This window comes from Strongylocentrotus purpuratus, unplaced genomic scaffold (assembly GCF_000002235.5).
Source record: "Strongylocentrotus purpuratus isolate Spur 01 unplaced genomic scaffold, Spur_5.0 spur5_scaffold_1, whole genome shotgun sequence".
Lineage (NCBI taxonomy): Eukaryota > Metazoa > Echinodermata > Echinoidea > Camarodonta > Strongylocentrotidae > Strongylocentrotus > Strongylocentrotus purpuratus.
In genome coordinates this window covers 39,157,680-39,180,818 of record NW_022145594.1, presented here as the reverse complement: position 1 = coordinate 39,180,818, position 23,139 = coordinate 39,157,680, and the positions used below count along the sequence as shown (strand labels likewise).

General features: G+C 36.2%; 1 protein-coding gene across 1 annotated transcript; it reads right to left on the bottom strand.

The window, feature by feature from the left end:
- Positions 1–44: 44 nt before the first annotated feature.
- LOC752732 (uncharacterized WD repeat-containing protein alr3466) lies at positions 45–22,997 on the bottom strand. Its single transcript, XM_030978192.1, has 20 exons — positions 22,762–22,997; positions 19,915–20,005; positions 19,203–19,290; positions 18,318–18,414; positions 17,498–17,606; positions 16,121–16,192; positions 14,002–14,070; positions 13,101–13,287; positions 11,717–11,810; positions 10,663–10,761; positions 9,773–9,863; positions 8,485–8,741; positions 7,413–7,582; positions 6,578–6,700; positions 5,683–5,735; positions 4,942–5,040; positions 4,041–4,224; positions 3,230–3,342; positions 812–905; positions 45–445 (listed from the first exon to the last, which is right to left on the bottom strand). The coding sequence occupies exons 1-20, from the start codon at positions 22,862–22,864 to the stop codon at positions 281–283; spliced, it is 2,358 nt and encodes a 785-aa protein (XP_030834052.1). The 5' UTR covers positions 22,865–22,997; the 3' UTR covers positions 45–280.
- Between the last annotated feature and the right edge of the window lie 142 nt (positions 22,998–23,139).

The window sequence follows — 23,139 nt, the reverse complement described above, 5'->3', positions numbered from 1 at the left end:
TATAGGGCAAACAATACATAATGTTAATTGAGAGCTGATTTGATGAGATAACCACCCGTCAATGGCCTTGTAGGGAGGTCTAATCCCCCTGGTCAAACTAGTGCAGACGGGCTTTATGCCCTTATAGCTCAAAAGAGATGATTTCTTCTCCTTTACAATGTTTACATGTTCATCTCTTTTTTAAACATTGTTTTTGTCTCCCATGCTCTCACTTTTTTCCTTCTCATTGTCTTTAGAGTCTTTCCTTCTATCAGTATCGATCTAATGCAGATGAAAGATGCTACACTTCCTGTTCATCTTCTATCAGATAGTTTGGCTGATTCTTGTTCTTGAAGCTTGAGATGCTTTCCCTCTTCTCCTCCATACGGGCAGCCTTCTTTTTCCGGGTAGCTACCCGGTATGCATTCCATACTCTCAGTGTTCCGTCCCAGGATCCCGATATGTACTGTGTAAGTAAAAGGAAAAGAATAACATATAGAGATTAGATGCTGGAGTAGGATTACGATTGCAGACTCTGAAAGGTCAAAACTTTAAAGCGGGACTGCACTACTTGTAGCTACTTACACCCTCTACATAGCAAACAATGCCTATAAAGCGGTACTCATTGGTCCTCCATGATCCCTTTTTTCTATGTTAAATGAGAGCTGATTTGTTGAGATAACCACCTGCCAGTGACCATGCTGGGAGGTCTAATCCCTCCTGGCCAAACTATTGCAGACAGGCTTTAAGAGACTTGTTTCTTGAAAATGCTAGCCATGCATCCGTTTCAGTGTGCCCTTGTGCTGTGTATTAAAGCAATGGCCTGTCTTACCTGGTTTCTCTCATGTACATGGATGATGGAACGGATTGAGTCTGTGTGCCCAAAGTTGGTCTGAAGGAGCTTGTTCTTGCTTGGATTATAAACCCTTCAAAACAAAAAAAGTAATAATAATAAAAAGCGCTTACCACCGAAGTCACGTCTCTAAGCGCTATAACAAACAAAATACAATAATACACAATTACATATTAAACAAAACAAAAAGACAATGCAAATATACAATAAATATACAATATATAAAATACATATGAAATATACATCAATGTGAACAGAGTAAGTTAATCATCAAAAGAAATGTTGAATAAATGTGTCTTAAGACAAGTTTTGAATTGGTTAACAGTCTGACATTACGTGGAATATCTTTACTTGTCAAGTCTTTCATGATTGCTCATTACTGGAATACATACATGTACCCAGGGATGCCAACCTTTCAGAGCACAAATCAGTAACCATAAGGCTCAAAATCAGTAATTTGGGGAATAAATCAGTAATTTCCTATGCGGCGCCATGAATCTTAAAAGAATGGCAAGCGAATGCATGCGCGCATGATTATCTGAAATTTGTTGTGATTTTACTCCCACAAAGTTGCTAAATATTGATTTTCAGTTCATCACAACACATAAGTTTTCAATGAAAAATTGGCTTCTATTAAGAGAATACTTGATAATTTTCCATCTTTCTCATGCAGCGAGTGCTGGATGGCCACCATACTGTACAGCACTTGCTACGATAGATCCCTATGCGCAAAAAAAAAAAAAAAAAAAAAAACGTAATTTTTAGACAACATTCCGTACTGCCGTAATGGTCGTTAATTTCCGTACCAATTACGGGAAATCCGTACTAGTTGGCATCTCTGTGTACCTGCCAATTTGCCAGGGCAACAAATATAAATTTATAATGGCAACATTAGAGTACAGAGTATTTCACACAGACGTTTTTGAAAAAAGAGAAGAATATAGAGCTCATCATATTAGTTTCCTGTCACTATATTTTCCTCAAAAAGAAGGATAGAAGGTATAGTTACAGAAAATGTACAAGAAAATAGGATATAAAGCAGAGCCCCTTAGACAATCACCCTGAGGACAGGCTGAATGGATCTGACTTGATCTTCTGCAGCCTCAAACAAAAGAAGATGATAGAAGAATGGTTTATTATGACTAGTTATATTTTGAATATTATTCACTTTATTATTGTTGATACTTACTTTGATTGTCAAATAAACCTTTTCTGGTTATTCAAGAAAAGTTTATTGATCATGATATTACAGGTCATGGAACGTTTGTAATCAAGACTGACTTTGGAGCTACATTTAGTTGTTTGTGACTACGTCTCCTAGCTTTCTCCACTGCTGTGCAACATCAAGTGTAACTTACTTGACTATTAATGTGAAACATCAAGTGTAACTTACTTGAATGATAATGTGATACAGCACATGGAGCTTACTATAATCATTTTGTGATACATCAAGTGTAACTTACTTGAATGATAATGTGATACAGCACGTGGAGCTTACTATAATCATTTTGTGATACATCAAGTGTAACTTACTTGAATAATAATGTGATACAGCACGTGGAGCTTACTATAATCATTTTGTGATACATCAAGTGTAACTTACTTGAATGATAATGTGATACAGCACATGGAGCTTACTATAATCATTTTGTGATACATCAAGTGTAACTTACTTGAATGATAATGTGATACAGCACGTGGAGCTTACTATAATCATTTTGTGATACCTCAAGTGTAACTTACTTGAATGATAATGTGATACAGCACGTGGAGCTTAATATAATCATTTTGTGATACATCAAGTGTAACTTACTTGAATGGTAATGTGATACAGCACGTGGAGCTTACTATAATCATTTTGTGATACATCAAGTGCAACTTACTTGAATGATAATGTGATACAGTACGTGGAGCTTACTATAATCATTTTGTGATACATCAAGTGCAACTTACTTAAATGATAATGTGATACAGCACGTGGAGCTTACTAAGTGTAACTTACTTGAATGGTAATGTGATACAGCACGTGGAGCTTACTATAATCATTTTGTGATACCTCAAGTGTAACTTACTTGAATGGTAATGTGATACAGCACGTGGAGCTTACTATAATCATTTTGTGATACATCAAGTGTAACTTACTTGAATGGTAATGTGATACAGCACGTGGAGCTTACTATAATCATTTTGTGATACATCGTGATACAGCACGTGGAGCTTACTATAATCATTTTGTGATACATCAAGTGTAACTTACTTGAATGATAATGTGATACATCACGTGGAGCTTACTATAATCATTTAGTGATACATCAAGTGTAACTTACTTGAATAATAATGTGATACATCAAGTGTAACTCACTTGAATGATAATGTGAAACATCCAGTTTAACTTACTTGATAACATTATGCACCCCTGCTACGATGCACTTTGATACACTATCCAGGCAGATAGCTGAGACAGGGCCATGGGTGTTGATCACCTGCTCACAAGTCATTCCATCGCCGCTCTGAACATAACAAAAGTGAGAAGAAATATTGGATGGAAATATCAAAGTCATGTTGCAGGGAAATGATGAGAAAACAAAAGATTAATGGCTGCAAGTTATGATGATGATGATGATTAAACAATTTGAGGGGGACCATTTTTTTCAGTGGTTCAATGCCATGATTATACTATAATAATAATAATATTAATCTGGATATAAACAGCACTTAACACAAAATAAATGAATTAAGTAGTCGACGGGTAGCTAGGCTTTAAAAGATGCTTCTCAAAGTCTGGATTATATACTTAGAATAAGTAAGAAGTTTAATAAGTAAATTATTAAGCTAAGAACTTTACTTATCTCATATTCAAATCACATTTTAGACTCTTACTTACGTTAGACAAAATCTAAGTTAAATACTTACTGATAAGCATTGTTACATCGCATGGTCAATCAAAAGTAATGCGCAATTAATGTGTCGCAATAAATGCGTGCTAATATAATTGTGTGCAGGTTGTGATACTGCGTTAGAAAACCTTAGTCTGCCAATTATTGCCTCCAAATAATTTGCTTAAGTCTGGTAGGGAGCCGTCTTAGATGTAAGGTAAAGTACTCCAAAAACTAAGCAATATACTTATATTTCAAACTTAAGAAGTGATTTGAATACCGGCCCAGGACCGTCAGTGAACAAGTTTGAGAAAACCAGCTTCTTAACCTACCCAGAGTCTGATGGTGCCGTCTTCTGATGACGTGATCCAGTTGTCGTCAAAGTCACACCACGTGACCTGAGTGACCTCCCCCTCATGACCTTGTAGAGTGTTTCTCAAGGTCATCTCAGATCCGACCTGACTGAAATGCCTGATGTAGACCATCTTGTCTCCGGAAGCACATGCAAACTCATTCCTAGAAGCATAATGAGAGGCCAACTTCTTACTATTTAGCATGTTTATTTATTTATTATTATTTATTCAAATTTTATTTAAAATAGGGGGTAGGTACATTCAGTTTAACAAAACTGCTTTCCAAGTACGCCCTCTAAATGTTATGATATAATGATAATGATGATGATGATGATAATATAGGAAATAGTAGTCATGTTTGCATGGCGCTTAATACTATGTTTCTAAGCGCTTTACATTGTAATCATGATGATCTTGATAAAGACGCTGATGATGACGATACTTATAACAAAAGAAACTTTTAGATATCTGGCGTTTAGTTGTGTTGCTCCAAAGCTTTGGAACAGCATTCCCCTCATCATTACACAAAAAGGAGACTATCACTTAAGTCAGGGGTGATAGTGAGCACTAAACAAACAAAATCAACCAACCCCCTCCCCCCTCTCTTGAGAAAAAAAATAAAAAAATAAAGGTCTTGAAAAAAATGGCATCCCCCCCTCCCCCCTCCATGGAAATACACCTATTATTTAACTGGAAAATCATGAAAATCAGGAGAAAAAATTTGGGAAATCAATTTAAATCAGGTAATTATCAGGCCTGTTATTAAATGCAGTACCGGTATATTGTACATTCATATAGTAACTACTCCAGTTAAATTGATTTCCTTATTACGTCAGCTAGTGCTTATGTTTTGATTCCATTTCAGAAGGTGTGTACCAACCTGGAGAGACTGTAGTCCATGTCAGTGACGATACCATCACAAGCCAGCTCCTCAATGTTCATCCCATCCTCAGAGACATTTCTGAATCTATCCACCAAGCTACAAGAAAGTCAAAGAAGCGATACAATACAACAGAATTGTGCTTAAAGGGACTTGGTAACATTGTTGAAGGTTGATGAACAAAATGTGTAATTTTTGTATGAAATGTTACTTATTATATTCCTTCTACCGTACATACCCTCTAACATGCAAAAAAACCTGAAAAAAATTCTCAAACCTCAAAGATATTTATGGTTTTCCTTGAAGGCATCACTGTGCGAAACCCTCAACTTTAAGTTGGACTTAAATATGCCACTGTTTGCTCTCACCATTAGGATTTTTAGATAATATTGTTTCCTTCAATAATGAGTAATCAACAAATATAAATTCTGTAGATTTGGTGCCATGATTCATACGTCTCTTGAGAGACCAATGCCAGTAAAAGGTGAGAGCAAACATGGGCATGAATGGCCTGCCATAGTTAAGTTCAACTCAAAGTCGATCTTAGGCTTTGTGAAACACAGGCCCCCCCCCCCCCCTGGGGGGGGGGGGGGGGGCTCTTTACTTTATTTGGTTTAATGCATGAACATCGTTCAGGTTATGCAGAAATGTAATGCGCAGGTATGGATATTCTAATATTCTAAAATGTGATTACAACTGTTCATGCTGGTTACAGTCTCAAGAAAATGTCTTTAAACATACCTTCCACTCTCTAAGTCCCAGATGCATATTCTTCTGTCCCAGCCAGAGCTTACCTGCACATGAAGAGAACATGCATATACTGTTTATAACTTGGTATTTTAAACCCCCACCGCACTAGTTTGGCCAGGAGGGATTAGATCTCCCTGCGAGGTCTCTGGCAGGTGGTTATCTCATCAAATAAGCTCTCAACTAACATAAGAGAAAGGGCAATATGGGGGGGGGGGGGGGAGGGTCGACAGGTACCGCTTAGGCATTGTTGGCTGTATAGAGGGCACAAGTAGCTATAAGTAGTGCATTGGGACTTTAATTGTGTAATTTATAAGAAATCAGGTCAATTCTTCAAGCAACTTGGCTATTAACATACTGCCAGTATAACTGCATATGAATTCTCAAACTTTCTGTGAAGAGTTTGCTGTATTCGATAATATCAATTCATGATCCTATAAAAAAACTCTTCCTATTAATTAACAAAGAAAAAATATAAGGAGACCAATAAAGTATAATTCTTATTATGCATTTTGACTTTCATAACAAATGACAGGTATTTTGAAATTCATGAAGATGCCCACAAATTTAATATTAACTAAAGCCTAAAGGAATTTAAAACAAAAAAGAAGAAAATATACATAAAAAAACCCATTAAGAAAAATATGAAAACAATTGAAGAAAAAAAGTCAGACCCCTCTCTTAAACATGGACATTTTGAATGCACATGCAGAGGCAAATGAGATTGATAGATATAGATAGAGAGATAGATAGAGAGAGAGAGAGAGAGAGAGAGAGAGAAAGAGAGAGAGAGAGAGAGAGAGAGAGAGAGCGAGAGAAGGAGGAGAAAAATAACAACAAAATGATGTACGATCGAAGAGTATCCTAAATTATAAAGAATCTGTCTCACCAAGTATGTAGTCCCATAGCCGTGTTGCCTGCCTACCAGAAACATACTTGTTACACAGCTACTGTGGCCTGACAGAACGTTCTTACACACGAAGCCTGCTACACGGTTCGTTACCGAATCAATCTGAAATCAAAATATGACAGTGAATTATTTAGTAAAACCATAGAAATCACAGGATAACATAACACCCCGCTTAAAGAACCCAACTTCAACTTTCAACTTTATTCTACAAATGCGAATCAAATTTTACAATTAACAATAAAAACAAACAAATTGAAAAAATGGGATGATAAAAATAGGCTTATGTGTACATGAATATAAAAAAACAAAAGCAATTGCAGAAGGGGTAGTCAGAAATTAAAAATGACTTGTCGCGGACTACCTGAAGTTAAGAAAGTGGATCAGACTTGGATATTTATACAGCTGGACTATAATTACAGGTACATGTATATCACAACGTACAATGATTGCATAATTCAGAACGATCTTAAGAATGATCTTCTTGAAATGAAGCTCCATTGTGTGTGTCAAATAAATCTTTACTTAATAAAATAAAATACAGTAAAACCTGCTTTAGTGACCACCTGTCTACAACAAGCACATTTTTTGTTTCCCTTGAAAATGGTTTCTCATTGAAACATGTACTAAAGGAACCTGTCTACAAAGACCACCTGTCTACAACAAGCAAATTTTTTGTTTCCCTTGAAATGGTTTCTCATTGAAACATGTACTAAAGGAACCTGTTTACAAAGACCACCTGTCTACAACAACCACATATTTTGTTTCCCTTGGGCGGTCGCTGTAGACAGGTTTGACTGTATAATTAATCATTTACCTCTGGGTTTTCCAGTGATATAGTCTCCTCAAATTCTGATGAGTTGTCTGATCCTGATTCAGTTGAGTTGTTTGCGAGGAGGATACGGTATTTCTTGAGGAGATCGTCGTTGCTCGAAGGTTTCATGTCTCGCAGTGCGTTGACTGCTGCATCGTCAAAACCCCAGATGTCTGAGGAGTACAACAATTAGGAAATTAAAAAAACATGCAATGGTAATGAGGATTCTTTAAAGTCCTTAGGTCTACTTTAACTCAAACATTATTCAATTTTGTTTCAGACACCATCTAATCCTATAATTTACAGTAATCACATGCACTTAATGAATTTATACTAATAAAAATAATCAAAGTATTTCACACAAAGCGCCATATAAATTATTGTTTGTATTACGCTTTAATAATCAAATCTTGGAATGCTTTCCAATTTCTTCAATTAAAGTCCCACCGCACTAGTTCGGCCAGGAGGGATTAGACCTCCCTGCACGGTCACTGACAGGTGGCAATTGACAATTTTTTTCCGGCCTTCTGGGAGGCAGCCAACAAAAAATATGAATGTTGTACAAACTCCCCATAATTTAGCTGGAGCTCTATATCAACAAGGATACAACTTTGATGATGATGAGGATTGTTTTACCCGACTGCTAAGAAAGCATGTGTATGCTTGTAAGTACGCAACCAGGGGATCAACGGCTGTAAGTTCTCTCCGAGGGAGTTGGTAATAGGGATTAATACCTTACCAAAGGGCATGACCGCATTGACTTGATTTCGAACCCAAGACCTCTCGATTAAGAGACCACCGCTCTACCACTGAGCCATCGCGCCCTCTCTTAAAGCCCATCCATACTAGTGTACAGGAGGGAGTAAACCACCCTGCAAGGTCACTGACAGGTGGCTATCTCATCAACTAAGCTCTCAATTAACTTAAGAAAAAGAGGATCATGGGGGACCAACAGGCACCGATTAGGCATTGTTTGCTATATAGAGGGCGCAAGTATAGCTATAAATAGTGCAGTGGGGCTTAACACCCTTCTGACTCACAGCAGAAAATACATCAAAGAAAGAAAAATACTTACAGATGTTACCATCTTCCGACCCAAGCAGTAGTAAGTCGAGTGACTCCACAAAGAGTGATTTGAGTAGTGCTGAGTTGCTGTGTTTATACGTTGAAGCGGAACATTGACTGCTGGGCTTATTCTGGGAGTAGCTGCCCGGCGAGGGATTGTGAAGGCTGCGTACGAACGCGCTCACAAGAGGGCGACGTTCCTCACGCTTCTCGTTCTTCAGCTGGGCAAGCTTGGTTTTGGCTTCTGTGAGGAGGAAGGTCTCCTGGCTGCATGCATGCAAGTCAAAGTAAGATCATTCAGTTAATCCACAACTTCAATTCAATTCATTTATTCAACGATATTAAAACAGTAAATGTGCAATACAATATAAAATAGATACAAAACATAATCATATATAAAGTTAAAATATCGTTAGGAGCAACCAAAAAAGAATGAAATCTTGTGAACTGGTGCCCCTTTAAAAAAATTAACAAATTACAAATAAAACAATAATAATCACACACACACACATCCTCTTTACTTTAACAAGATATAGAGAAGGGAAAGAGGAAGAGAGATTACATATACAGTAATCATATTATATTATTTTAAATTTGTGTAGTATTTTACCATCATCAAGCTGTTTGAGTTCACTTGATGTCAAATCTCCACATTTTAAAAAGCAGTACTGTACATGCATTCTTAATTTTTAGTTCCTGATGATTATCATGAATTTAATGGTCAAAAATTTGATCCTGACATCATGACTCTTATCAGACCTTCACTTTCAGCCTTGGGCTTTATGTACTGATTTTCATGGTCAATACAATTGTTTTTTCACTCAAGGTCATTTACATGCATTTAGATTTGATAACAAAAATTGTCCTAGTTTGAATACTGTATTTGAAGTGAAAAAATTAAGTTATTAAAATTTGATTAGACGCAAGAAAAATCTGTCATGTCCATTCAACATGCCAATTCCGAGAGATTTTTGGGAATTTCGCATTGATCCATGTACATGTACATGTACCAGCTAGTGATTAATGTGGAATCTCCAAGGAAAGAGACAAGACAATGTCTATACAAAAATTATTTAAAAAAACAGGTATTAGTAGGAAAAGAGAAAGGAGAGGGAGAGAGAGAGAGAGAGAGAGAGAGAAAGGGAAAGACAGAGACAGAGCCATAAACAGAGTGTAAGAGAGGAAGTGAAAAGTTAAGAATGAGAGCATGAAAGACTGAGGCAGACATTTAAAGAGTGAGAGAGAGACACACATATGAGAGGACGAGAGAGAGAGAGAAAGTGATATAATCTTCTTACCTATACATAAAGTGATTAGTTTGTAATCTTTCCCAGTTGTTGGCTTGACCATCACTCCCACCATCAAAGAAAAGAATTGGATCCTTTTTGGCTGTACAAAAAAAAAAAGGAAACAACAAATTCTAAGAATCATTTTGAAAATCACTATAAACATTGATTACCAGTTGAATTCTTAAAAACGATTGTCATTTAAAATGATCCACTTTGCATGTCAAAAGTACTGAAAGTTGTCCTGCATGTACCTCAAAAAATTGAGTTCTGCAGTAACTTTCTCTCTGATAGTGAAGAGGAAAAAGGGAAACACAGAGAAACACTACAGGATGTAATTCTTTCATGGGAAAATTTACAAAGGTGTGCAGTGGTTGACATTTGCTTATTTTTGCCAATTTACTTCACGCACAAACCACAATCCTCACCATTAAAGTCCAGAGGTTCGTTTATGGCATTGTAAAGAGTGTAAACAAGCAAAGAGTTACATTTTATCTGACTGTAAGATAGTTTAGATGATTGATTCTCCAGGCATATTCACACTTGGGGATTATCTTGTATCTTATCGTATCTTAATTTTTCATTTATTAATGAATCAAGTGGTTAAGCAGTTATGTTCATAACCACACAGACGACATGGAATTTTGTGTCGCATCTTTGTTGTAATATAATGCGATTTTCATGTACATTGTGAAAACAAAGTATGACTGAATAAAGATGATCAATATATATTGTCAGTGAAGCATTGTAATGTATGTTCACACTTGTCAATAATGATGAATCTTTAAACAAAATGTAGGCAAGGCATTTCGAGGCAAGTTCACACTTGCCAACTACAATGTATTGTGAAAGCGGATGAGTACCGGTATATACACTTGTATACACTCGTTGTTGCAACTTACTGTAGGTGAGACATTCTACGGCATGTTTACACTTGAGAGTTGTGATGCAGCCCTGAGGGTTGTACTTCCACATCAAGATGTGTCTTCTGCTGCTGCTAGCTACAAGTAAAAAAAGGAAAGAAAAAGAAAGAAAAATAAGATGGATTTATCAAAATAAGAAGTGTAAAGGAGGCTGGTATTTTATTGATACATATTAGCAACATAAAGTATTGCATTGGAAAAGAAATTAGATAGACGGAACCCATGATTAAAATGTTTCAAATTGCCACAACAAAACTAACAAGAAGATCCCAAAACCCAAATGTTTTTTAACTGCCATATTGTTGCTCGTTTATAGGGATGTTCAGGCTTGATTCCCTTTCAATTTTATGGCATAATATAAAAGAAAATGAATATGACGGAAAAGAATATAGATAGACAGAACATTGATTAAATTTCAAAATTGCCCCCAAAACACCAACAAAAACAACATCCCACAACCCCAGTGTTTTTTAACTTTCATATTGTTGCTTATTTATAGGGATGTTCAGGCTTGATTTCCTTTCAATTTCATGGCATATATCAAACACCAAATGATAACAAAACAAACAAACAATCTATTTCTGAAACTGAAGGGCTCTCCCTTTTCTGCTTTTGCATCTAGGCCCGGTTTCATAAAACTTGTTATCAATAACAAATGCTAAAAATTCTAGGACGAATTTGCTTTCAGCCAATCAAATGCCATGATTTCAGTAGCTTATAACAATTATTCAAACTTTTTATTAGTTTTATGGAACAGGGCCCTGGTGTATTTTGTAGAGCTATGAATCATAAGGTGTTGAGCCAAGCAGGAAAATGTTATTTAGCCAAACAAAAAAATAAGGGCCACTGGCCGAATGTTAAAGCTCATCTGCCCTAGTTTGGCCAGGAGGGATTAGACCTCCCTGCATGGTTACCTGGCAGGTGGTTATATCTCATCAAATCAGCTCTCAATTAACATAACAAGTAGTGCAGCACGCTTTTAAAGGGCTAATTAGCACTCTTATGGACCAGCCTAGACTCTATAAAGACTTACCGACAGCTTGGTTTAGCTCTGGGATATACTTCATGTGCTGGAGATGATATTTCTCATTCTCTTCATCTTGGAATGTACCAATGAACTCAGAAACCTGGTAAGATCGAAGAAAAACATTTAAAAAAACTTGAATAATACTGAATTTGATCTAGATTCCATTAGACGACCTTTTCATATCTAAACTTTAACCTGACTTTCCTTTGCTCTGTCTTGCAATCTTCTCCCTCCTTGATCTCTTAGCCTATCATCCATTATTCGTAGAAGTGTCGTGGTCTAGCGCATACGTCACCTGACTGTGGATCTCAGGGTTCGATATCCGCCGTCACACTAATGTCCTTTGGCAAGACATTCATCTACGTTTGCCGCTCTCCACCCGGGTGAAGTAAATGGGTACCCGGTAGAAAGAAATTCCTTGAATGCTTTAGCACCTTATTATGGCAGCTCAGCCAAAGCCGGGATATTAATATGATACTTTGTATGAAGCGCAGGAGAGTATATTCATATAGTAGCTATAGTAATAATAATTGACCTATTACAGTCAAACCTGCTATACAGTGTGAGTCAAAAAAAAGTTTACACCTAGAAAATTGCTAATTATTTTTAAAATCATCTATGAACAGTAAATTATTATACATCTTATGGAAGAGTATTTTATCCCAAATCGTTTGGTATTATTTTTGTGTGGTATGTGTTCACGCTTGGATGAACTGGAGGCATTGTTTGCGAGAGTGCAAAAACCGACTTGTGCCAAAGTTGCTTTATGTGATGTTAAGATAAAACAATTGGGATTTGGGTACTAAATAGTTTTTTGCAGATCCAAATAAAATCCCTAACAAAATTAATCATGCCACACATATCAACAAACATTTGTGCCTGTGTGACCTTGCTTCTGCAAAAAGCATAGGCAATGCATTTCATTTGATACATTCAATTCATTCTCTCACTCCACTAATCCCAACATAATACATGCTGTAGGCATCACTTTGGCGCAAGTTGATTTTTGCACTCTCGCAAACAATGCCTCCTGTTCATCCAAGCGTGAACACATACCACATAAAAATGATATCAAATGATTTGGGATAAAACACTCTTTAATAAGATGTATAATAATTTACTGTCCATAGATGAGTTTTAAAATAATTAGCAATTTTCTAGGTGTAAACTTTTTTTTCACTCACACGGTAGAGATCACCTGTCCACAACAAGCACATTTTTTGTTTCCCTTGAAAATGGTTTCTCATTGAAACATGTACTATAGGAACCTGTCTACAAAGACCACCTGTTTACAAAGACTAATTTTTGTGTTTACCTTGGGTGGTTGCTGTAGACAGGTTTGACTGTATTATCATTATTATGAATCAACAGGACTGAAAGATATACATACATTTTCTCCACACTTGGGGTCATACAGAGCCGCTACTGGTGATGTCCCTGACGAGATCCACAGAGTCTTGTTCTTCGGTACGTAGCACAGGTCATTGATGGTACCTAGGAAGCCGTCCAATCTGTGGGTTAGCTTGCCATCTTGGGACCAGATCTTGACGACCTTGTCAAACGACCCGGTCACAAGCCTGTTTGTGGACAGTAAAAGCAAATTAGCATTTGTTAAATGACCTAGGGGTGTTTCATAAAGCTGTTCGTAAAGTTATATATGCATGACTTTACAAAACAATGGGATGCTCAATCTTTTTTAACTGCATCAACTAAAGTTGAACTGTTATTATAACAAACATTTTTAACGCAAAGTATATTTTTTTGCCATAATTTAATTGAGGTTATTGGAAATATATTCACACTTTGTTAAAACATCAGGAAAACGTTTTTGAATCCTATCTGGCACTTCATTTTCAAGTCGTTTGTAAAGTCATGGGTAAATTTAAGAACAGCTTCATGAAACACCCCCCTGGTCACAAGCCTGTTTGTGGACAGTAAAAGTAAATTGGTGTCTGAGATTTAAAAAAAAAATTGTTTCATTAGAACTCAGCATGGGCCACTAACGGTCCAGTCTGTGAGTCAGCTTCCTGTCTCGAGACCAAATTTTGACCACCATGTCAATTGTTAAATGACCGTATCATAAGCATGTATGTGAACAATCACAAATGATCAGTAAGTGTATGATACAGCTACAGTGTCTTCTTTTTTATTACATATTGTAGGTCTGTAATGATCAATACAAGTAACATCTACATGCATGTATGACAAAAAATATAAAATAAAAAAAAGGAAAGAATCTAATCATCTGTAAGAACTATTACCGACATTCTGTAAATCACCTTATAACTTACCATGTGTTGTTTTCTGAGTCTCTGATAAGCACTAGGCATGAAATACCTGCTTCATGGGCCTTGGGATTGCTAAAGTGTGCATAAAACATAATTATAGTGATGGTGCATGGTATTGATAATGAAAATAAATCTAGATTTACACACTTAATACTGTATACCATCACTAAGCACTTTACAGATAATTACTACCAGATAATTACACACGCACACAATGTGCACCATCTCCACTCCCTGGGGAGTATTCCCTACCATGATAGTTACATCAAATTGGCAATTACTATCACAAATGCTTTAATCGTCCTACCAGGTCCCCATTTATCTTCTGCGTATGGAGTGGCAAATACTGCCTTGCCACAGGACATTATTGATAAAGACAGAAAAGAAAGTACTAAATACTGATAAATACCATTGTAATTTTACAAGTGATATGGACTTGATAACTCGATTCATGATATGAAATAAACATCCAATATATAGTACACCTATGGTAGCTGCAGTAAGGCCAGAAATAGAAAGAAAAAAAGGCGAAGAAAACCAAATGAGCAATACAGGGTAATAGGAGTTAATTTATGAACCAAAACAATAAGCAAAATTAAAGTGAATATTTTTAAACATTCTGGTGCGTAGCCCAATATCATATGAAATATTGTATGATTATCAATTATCAGGCATCATTTATTTACAAACTGAAACACACCAAAAGGTACAGTTTTGGCAATTGAACTCCTTAAAACAACCATCTTTATAATCAATGTTTATACAGAAAATACAAAAAGTCAAGTTTCATAATGTCTTTGGGATAATTAAGCTGCGCTACTTTTCTATTCTACAAAAATAAATTTTGATCTTGGCTATATCCTACTACAAGAACAAATTAAACGAAAACAACAACATCATATATTCATAGTATAAATGAAATGCAATAAAAATTCCTTGCGAATTTTTTATGAATTTTGATACATTCTAGTACAAGCTAGTAGTTACAAAAACAACATAAACTCATAATCTAAATCAAAAGCAATAAACGTTAATTGCAAATTATATTGCTACATTGTAGTATAAGTAGTAACAAAAGCACCATATGCTCATGGTCTAAATCATATGCACTAGACATTCATTGCTAATTTTATGTGTATTTTGCTACGTTGTAGTACAAGTCGTAACAAAAACAATGTAATATCAAAGTATATTAAAGCTCTAATTGTCAAGTACATTTATATCTAATTCTACATGTATGTCAAATTTAAATGCGCACAAATTTATCATATACCTGGATATCCACACTCGCAATGTTCATTAAGCTTGTGGATGAAAACACATAAAGTAAATTAGTTTCATCATCACATTAACAAATTATTACTGAATTTGCAAATGACAGTTCTAAATGGTGCGCATTTCAAGCATACATCATAACTAAATAACATAATTAATGATTTGGGGAGGGGATAGAGTAGTTTTTGTTTGTGTTCATTTTGATTTACTTTTTACCATATTATTTTAGTACCAATACATGTTGATGTGCATTAAGAAAAAATATATGGATCTAATCATGTCTGCTGAAAGCCAGAAGGGCATTTAGCCTTTCACAGAGTTAACGCCATTCAGGCTCTCAACATACAATTAATCCTTTCTTATTAAAGTATTCAAGGATATCTTATCTTTTGCCATAACATCTTGAGAATGCACACAGACAATTGATCTTTATAGATACAGGGTTGGATCACTGAATATTGGTGTAGTCGTAGTTTCACTATTGAGAGGGCACCAAAATGGGGCGGGGGTCACCAGTCATACTTGGAAAATGAAAGGGGAATTTACAAAGGGAGCATAGCAATGCAACTGTCACTGAAAACTACAATAATTTATCCCATTTTAGATCATGCCGAAAGAATTTGTATTCAAAATGATAATTGTTGAAGGTTATTCATTGGCATTTTAGAAAGGAGTGTCTTCATAAATATCTGACATAGTGTACATACATTTAAATGTTCTACATTAGGTGTAATTAAATCCTTAGGTAGATATAACATAAATGTAAAGTCTTATGGATAAAAATTTTTTTTTTTAAAAGTGAAAAATCACATGAAACATCATGTAAGGAGTTAAAGTTGATGCTTACCAAAACACTGGATTGAGCCCTCTATTGCCAGGGTAGGAAGAGGAGTCATAGATAATCAGCTTTTGATCAAACCTGTCATGAAAATAAAAATGTAGAGGCAGGTGTGGAAGTTGCTATTTTAACAACGATTATTCATGTTCCTTATCCTTAAAAGGGATTCAAATTATGATATTTGTAAATCCAATGTCAGGAGATATACATGTATACCATAATTATTACCAAGGACAGAGATCCACACAAATCCTGTTTTAAACTTGTGTTTAGGGTGCCCATGTTTAAATTGAAAAAAAGCTTCAAATTCAAAACTTCCCCAAGATCCCATCTAAATTGTCAGCTCCTTCGTTAATTCAATATTAACATATTAATTAAATGATGGAAGCTATTGAAATCATGGTGTTTTGCTGTCAGCAAATAAGTTAAACAACAATTATCATTAACAAATCGGTAAGTTATGGCACCGTACTGCTACAGCTGACCTGAGATGTGCTGAAAGGTGATTTTGCGGTAGTGCTTCTGGGGGTGTTTCACAAAGATACTAAGTTGAACTTATCTCTAAGTTGGACTTAACAATTATGGAACGCCTTGAAAATATTTTGTAAAAGTTATTTTAAAGGTACTATGTCCCTTTTGCAGGCCAAAAAAATGAAAAGGTTAAATTCCAATGGCATTTGAAAGATAATACTAATATAGAACTCCCCTTAAAATAATGGTGCTTGAAAATGTTTTTAATTTGGAAAATAATGACTATTAGTTGTCAAATCGACTTAGGAGCTATAGAGCCAATAAGTAATAGTCTTGATTTTCAGACCATTGTACCGCATGGTCGTACGTTTTATGCTGCGCAAAGATTCAATCAGTTTAATTTTGGCCACTACAAGAAGTGGGTTATTGATGTAGACAAATCCTTTTGTTCATTTTATGTATATTATTACCAAAGAAGAAGAAAAGGCCAGTCAGTCACTCAATACTGACGATAGTGTCTGACAGTGAAGTCTAGCAGGTAAACAGGTTTCCTTGCATAATTTGAAAATAAGGACACTGCTAACCTTTAAATTTCACAGATAGGACATACATAACATATTCATAATTCCTGCAAATTTCAACAGAATTTGAGGTTGGCTGCAAAAGGGACATAGTATCTTTAAAACGCATAAAATGTTGATTCAAATCATTCATATTTTTTATTATCAAGGAGATTTCATGTTCTTGATGTGGAAATAATATGAATTGTAAAATACTTGAATTTGCACTTTAGAATATTTTTTTAAGGCCACAAATGCATGTTCTCCATAATTTTTAAGTCCAACTTAGAGTTAAAGTTCAACTTAGGATCTTTGTGAAACACCCCCTGGTATAGTATGGCTTTGATACACTTACCCTGCAGAGTAAACTCTTGATTCCAGACACACAATGCACTTGACAATGTCTGTGTGCTCCTTTGAGTTGTAGGAATACTTGAGATCTATCAGGTGACCACTCTCTCGGTCTGTGTCAATGTAAACCGGACGATGACATGTAGAGAGAGAGGGAGAGAGAGGGAGAGAGAGGGAAAGAGATTATGAGAATTAATAATAAAATCATGAAAGACAGCCGATGAAAAAAACCCCCCAAAAACATAACAGACAGAAGAAATATTGCATAAGACAAGGAGAGAATGGGGAAAAGAAGATAGAGGAGGGGTTTGCAGAGTGAGAGAGATAGTGTAAGTGAGACAGAGAGAGAGAGAGAGAGAGAGGGAAAGAGAGAGAGAAAGAGAGAGAGAGATGTAAAGAGATTACAAGAGATAGAAATAAAATTGAAAGACAGACAAGACAAAAAAAGAAGATCATAACAGAGAGAAAAAATATCACATGAGACAAGGAGAGAATGGGAGTGGAAGAGAGAGAGGGGGGGGGGTTCAGAGTTAGAAAACATAGGGCACAAGTGAGGCAGAAGGAGAGAAAGAGAGATAGAGAGAGAGAGAGTTGAGATGTCAAATTGATCAAGACCTTCAACATGTAAGTTTAGATTTGAAATTCATCTCTAAAAGTATTCAATGTTGAATATACAAATACTTATGAATTTGCCACTGCCCATGATGTAATATTTAAAACTGTTATACTTGCAAAATTCTAGATATAGAAAATAGCTAGATAACATGCATGTTTAGATTATGATTAGCAAGATTTTTATAAATTCATTATATTGTACGACTTACTTTCATCCAAGCTGAAGACCCGTATACAAGCATTGAAGCCACATACAAGCTGATGCCTCCTCACATTTAAGGCCATGCTGTATACAGGGGAACCAAACTGTTGAAGGAAGCAGCAAAATCAATGCGATCTCAAGTAAAGAAAATATGTAATTTCCTTTCATTGCAATGAACATCAAAATATGATATGATTTGATTTGAACCTGTGTGGCATTGTTTGCATTGTCAGCAGCTCCCCAGTTGTGGAACAGACTCTCAAAATCAGTGAGAGATTGTAAGACTCTAGATGACTTTAAGAGAAAACTGAAGACACACTTAACGACAATTGTTTTCTAATGAATACGTTTCGTTATGTTTTAGTGTAAGCACTGCACCTTGGGCACCACTTGGGTGGATATGTTGAGCATTAAGAATGTCTGCATGTCATTACATGCTTCTTATAGGATGAGTTTCACACTTCTTCTATAATTCTTTATCTCTCTTTGGTCGCCAATGAAAGAAACAGAAGTCACACAGTCATCTGTTGCCATATGTACAATGTAAACACATAATACACTCTATTGGCAATGCAGGCTCTCTACCAATGGCAATAAAGTGTTGTAAGAATTTTTATGGAGTCAAAAAGATGAACAAAATTGATGAGTTTCATCATAAAATAGTTCCTATGACATGTCAAGATCTACATTGAAACCTTTCTTTAAAGACCACTTGAGGGAAACATAAAAAAGTGATCTTTATAGGCAGATGGTCTTTATGTACAGGTTCCTTTTATAGTACAGGTTTCAATTAGAAACAATATTCATGGGAAACAAAAAATGGGGTCTTTATAGACAGGTGGTCTTTCTATACAGGTGGTCACTAAAGCAGGTTTGACTGTATATGACTTACTGAGATGTGATCGTGTACTGCTGCTGCTGTTGACCAAGCAATGATCGTCCCGTCGTTGGAAGACGAGAACATCACCTTGGCTTCAGGCCTATACAACAAGAGATTTAATAGCACCATATAGAATCATATTGCAGTGTAAAATTACAAAAAACAAACAAAACAAACATGGCCTTAGTGTATGCCTACAATGATATCAAGAAGACATGTAAAGTGTACAATAGCACACACATTTAACAACTAAATCATTCATACCCTTACTAAGGTTTGCAATTTTTGTAAGTGCGTAAAAAATTGATTTGTCCTGATTTATCTTTCTTTAGAATGTGACATACTGTATATATTAAAGGTCCTAATCCATCCAGAACAAGAAGGAAGAAAATGATAACGAAATGTGTTTACTGCCTTCCAAGTTACCTTTTACTGTAATTTCATCATTTGTACTTGTAGCCATATTTGCAACTGGCTTAAAATAAAATAAAAACATTGGGGAAAAATATTAGGGTTTAGATTCACATTACGATGTGGTAAACTAACGTAGACATAGTACATAATTTTTTTTTTATGATGAGTGCATTCATTTTGAAAAAACAAAAACCCGACCTAAAATGAAGTAACAATAAAGAAACAAAACAAAAAACACCCCCTCCCTCTCCAAATACCGAACAGTTTGCCTTGTTGTGAGTGAGCGAGCTTAATGATGCAGCTGCCTTACCAGTAGAGGAAATCAGTGACCCAACCCTGGTGTTCATGAGTAGAGACAGAGAGCTTGTAGCCTTCCACCTCCCACATCTTAACAAAGCCATCTGCATGGTAAAAAGAAAAGAGGGAAACATGTTCATGTAAGAAACATACAATGTACAGTGTATGGACGACTGCACAATGCGATCGGACACTTTTGAGCTTGCGACATAAACATAAAATTAAAAAGTCCTGATCTAAAACTGGAAATTTCTTCAAATGTAGTTGATCTACGCTACGCTAAGATATTCACATTTTCAAATTTGTGTTCTACCTTGAGTTGAAGGCAAGGCTTCAGCTCAGATCATGGACCACTGACTGCATCGCCGTACATCACATACACTTCAGTTTCTGTATAGACTAATATAGGCGGTCAATGGAGCCAGAAGTAGTGTCAGTAAAACAACCGTAAAGACTGAAGCCTAAAGGCAGAGTTTCAGTCTCGACTGAAACTAGTGAAAGCAAGTTCAAGGCCAAGTTAAGTCTCTGATATTTGAACTTAATTGATGTTTCCGGTGGGACTATGACTGCATGGCTCCACTGACCGCCTCTATACGCAGACTGAACTCTGAAGTATATCGTACGGGTTAGTGAAGGGGGAGGTTACGCAATTTGTGTGTGATTGCCGAGGAATAGCTGAAACTGAATGATATTAGATCTACTTTTAGTCGAGAAGGTCTAGTCCTAGACAGAAATAACCGCCTGATTTGGTCATTTCTTTTATAAAACTGACATTTGTTGACATTCCCAAATACAGAAGGCAACCCAGGGATCTCGTACCATGGGGGTGGCTAGAGCCACCGATGTACATCTTTTCGTTCAAAACATTTTCTCCCCGATTTTCTTTATTTAGATCTTATTTTCTGATTTCTAAATCAGATGTAAATTAGGTCGGTATATATACCTCCTAATTACAGTTTCAAAATTTGCTAACCTATTATAGAAAGTGAAATTTACGGACTTACTTATTAGACTATGAGTTATCCAATTTTATCTCAGAACCGCGAATCAGTACGTTCATGCATTCAAACTATTACCCGGCGGCCGATATATTTCCGGTTCAACCTACCAAAACATAGCCAATGGCCAATCAGAGCACTCGTTTCGTGGGAGTTCGTTGGTCAAGCCGGGCTGACTAGTACGTAGCTACGGTAGCTATTGGACGTTCGAAAAGAAAAAATGAATATTCATCAACTAAAACCAAGACGGATAATGTTGACGACGAGACTTTCTCGGATTAATCGTTAATTTAGGATCTAAATGAGCAAGCTATCGTAAGTCAAATAAGCTATATAGGTCTAGATCTATATGTTATTTTCAATTTTTATTATAATTGCAGCAGTTATGAGGATGTAAAGAGTGAAAATCTCGTTGCATATCTCATTCATCGCGGTCCGGTCGAACCGAACCATTTGTTCCGTACAGTCCCGATAGGCCATAGGTCTACTTCAGTCTCTATAATCGGAGGTCTAGAGGTCTAGACTAGTGGACTTTCTCGGATTAATCATTAATTTAGGATCTAAATGAGCAAGCTATCGTAAGTCAAATAAGCTATATAGGCCTATATGTTATTTTCAATTTTTATTATAATTGCAGCAGTTATGACTAGTCTATGAGGATTGTAAAGAGTGAAAATCTCATTGCATATCTTATTCATCGCGGTCCGGTCGAACCGAACCATTTGTTCCGTACAGTCCCGATAGGCCATACTTCAGTCTCTATAATCGGAGGTCTAGTGGAGCCAGACGTAGACTCAGTGGAACAACCGATGATTAGAGAGACTGAAGTTTTCAGTCTAGACCTAGTCTAAAGTTAGACCTAGATTCTAGATCTAGGCGGCCTAGTAGTAGTAGTACTAGACCCTCTAATTTTAGATCTAGACTAGACCTAGATCTAGATCTAACTAAGTTAAGACAAATATATTTAGGGTGTCTGATCGCGCACCCCATGTTGTGTGCTAAAATCTTTCCCATAGAGATTGCACACATCCCTATGTGGTCTACATGCATTGTGCGACCAAGCAAAATTGGTCAATGATTTTATGAAAAATTTGAAATTCAAACCTTTATAACAAATGATCCTGAAGGTGAAACTCAATAAATGTGGTGTCATATGAAAGAGCAGGTTTTTCTCCATATTTCCCATAGGGGGCCACCCCCGGAATTCTAAATATATCTTGCTCAAAACAGCGATTTAAACATCGTTTCCATGGTAACTCGGAGATTTACCAATTTCACGAACTGCCCCCCCCGAGGGATAAGTTGGGCCAGCTGTAAAGAATATATCCATGCACTTATTTTTTCTCTAGTCCCAAGGGATCATTTGTTACAACAGTTTGAAAATACCCTTGCTCCACGCTTTGCATATCGTGCTGTGCATTAGCTGTGCAGCTTTTGAGCAGAAATTATAACTCTGCGTGAACCACTTTTCTGTCCATTCTGACCAAAATGCTATGAATATTGCACAGTTTTTGAGGGGCTGTATCTTTTGATAGAAACATCGGTGAGTCTTGAAATTTGAAAGGTATTTATTCTGATTACATTTTTTACTCCAATATCCAACAAAAATGGTGAAAAACGATCCCAAATTGAAAATTGAAAAATCGTTCAGACACCCTAATATATTTTCTTTCTAACTACGACTCAGTACGTGGACTAGTGTTTCTAAATCAAACTTCTAAATATTTGTAATGTGAGCAGAGTCCCTAGATAGAGAACCACCGGGGTCAGCGCTTGCCTCACACGCACGCTCAGCTCAGCTCAGCTCAGCTCAGCAGGGTGGAATGTCCGCTAACACAAATAATAAGCTATGGGACCGTTACCTTCAAATCCTGCAACTATTTCACGCCGTAACGGGTGGTATCCTAGAGCTGTCACTGATCTGTGGTGTGTCTCTTTCAAGACACTCTGTTTTTCCATAGCCATCTTATCAACTGATTGTATTTTCCTCCATGCTCAAAACAATAAAATCCGACTTCTTTCTTTCTCAGTGACTCAATCTTTTCCTTTGAAAATTTGTGTTTCTTAGCAACATGTATGACATTGGTCGCTGATGGCGCGTGCAAGAGTATTGTTGAGACCATAGAGATATATAATTATGTTGAGACAGAATGCAGTCAAACATTGTTCGGCCAAACTTGAGATAATAATATTCTTTATTCATTTATTTTGTGAGTTCATATTTTGAATGATAACAATAA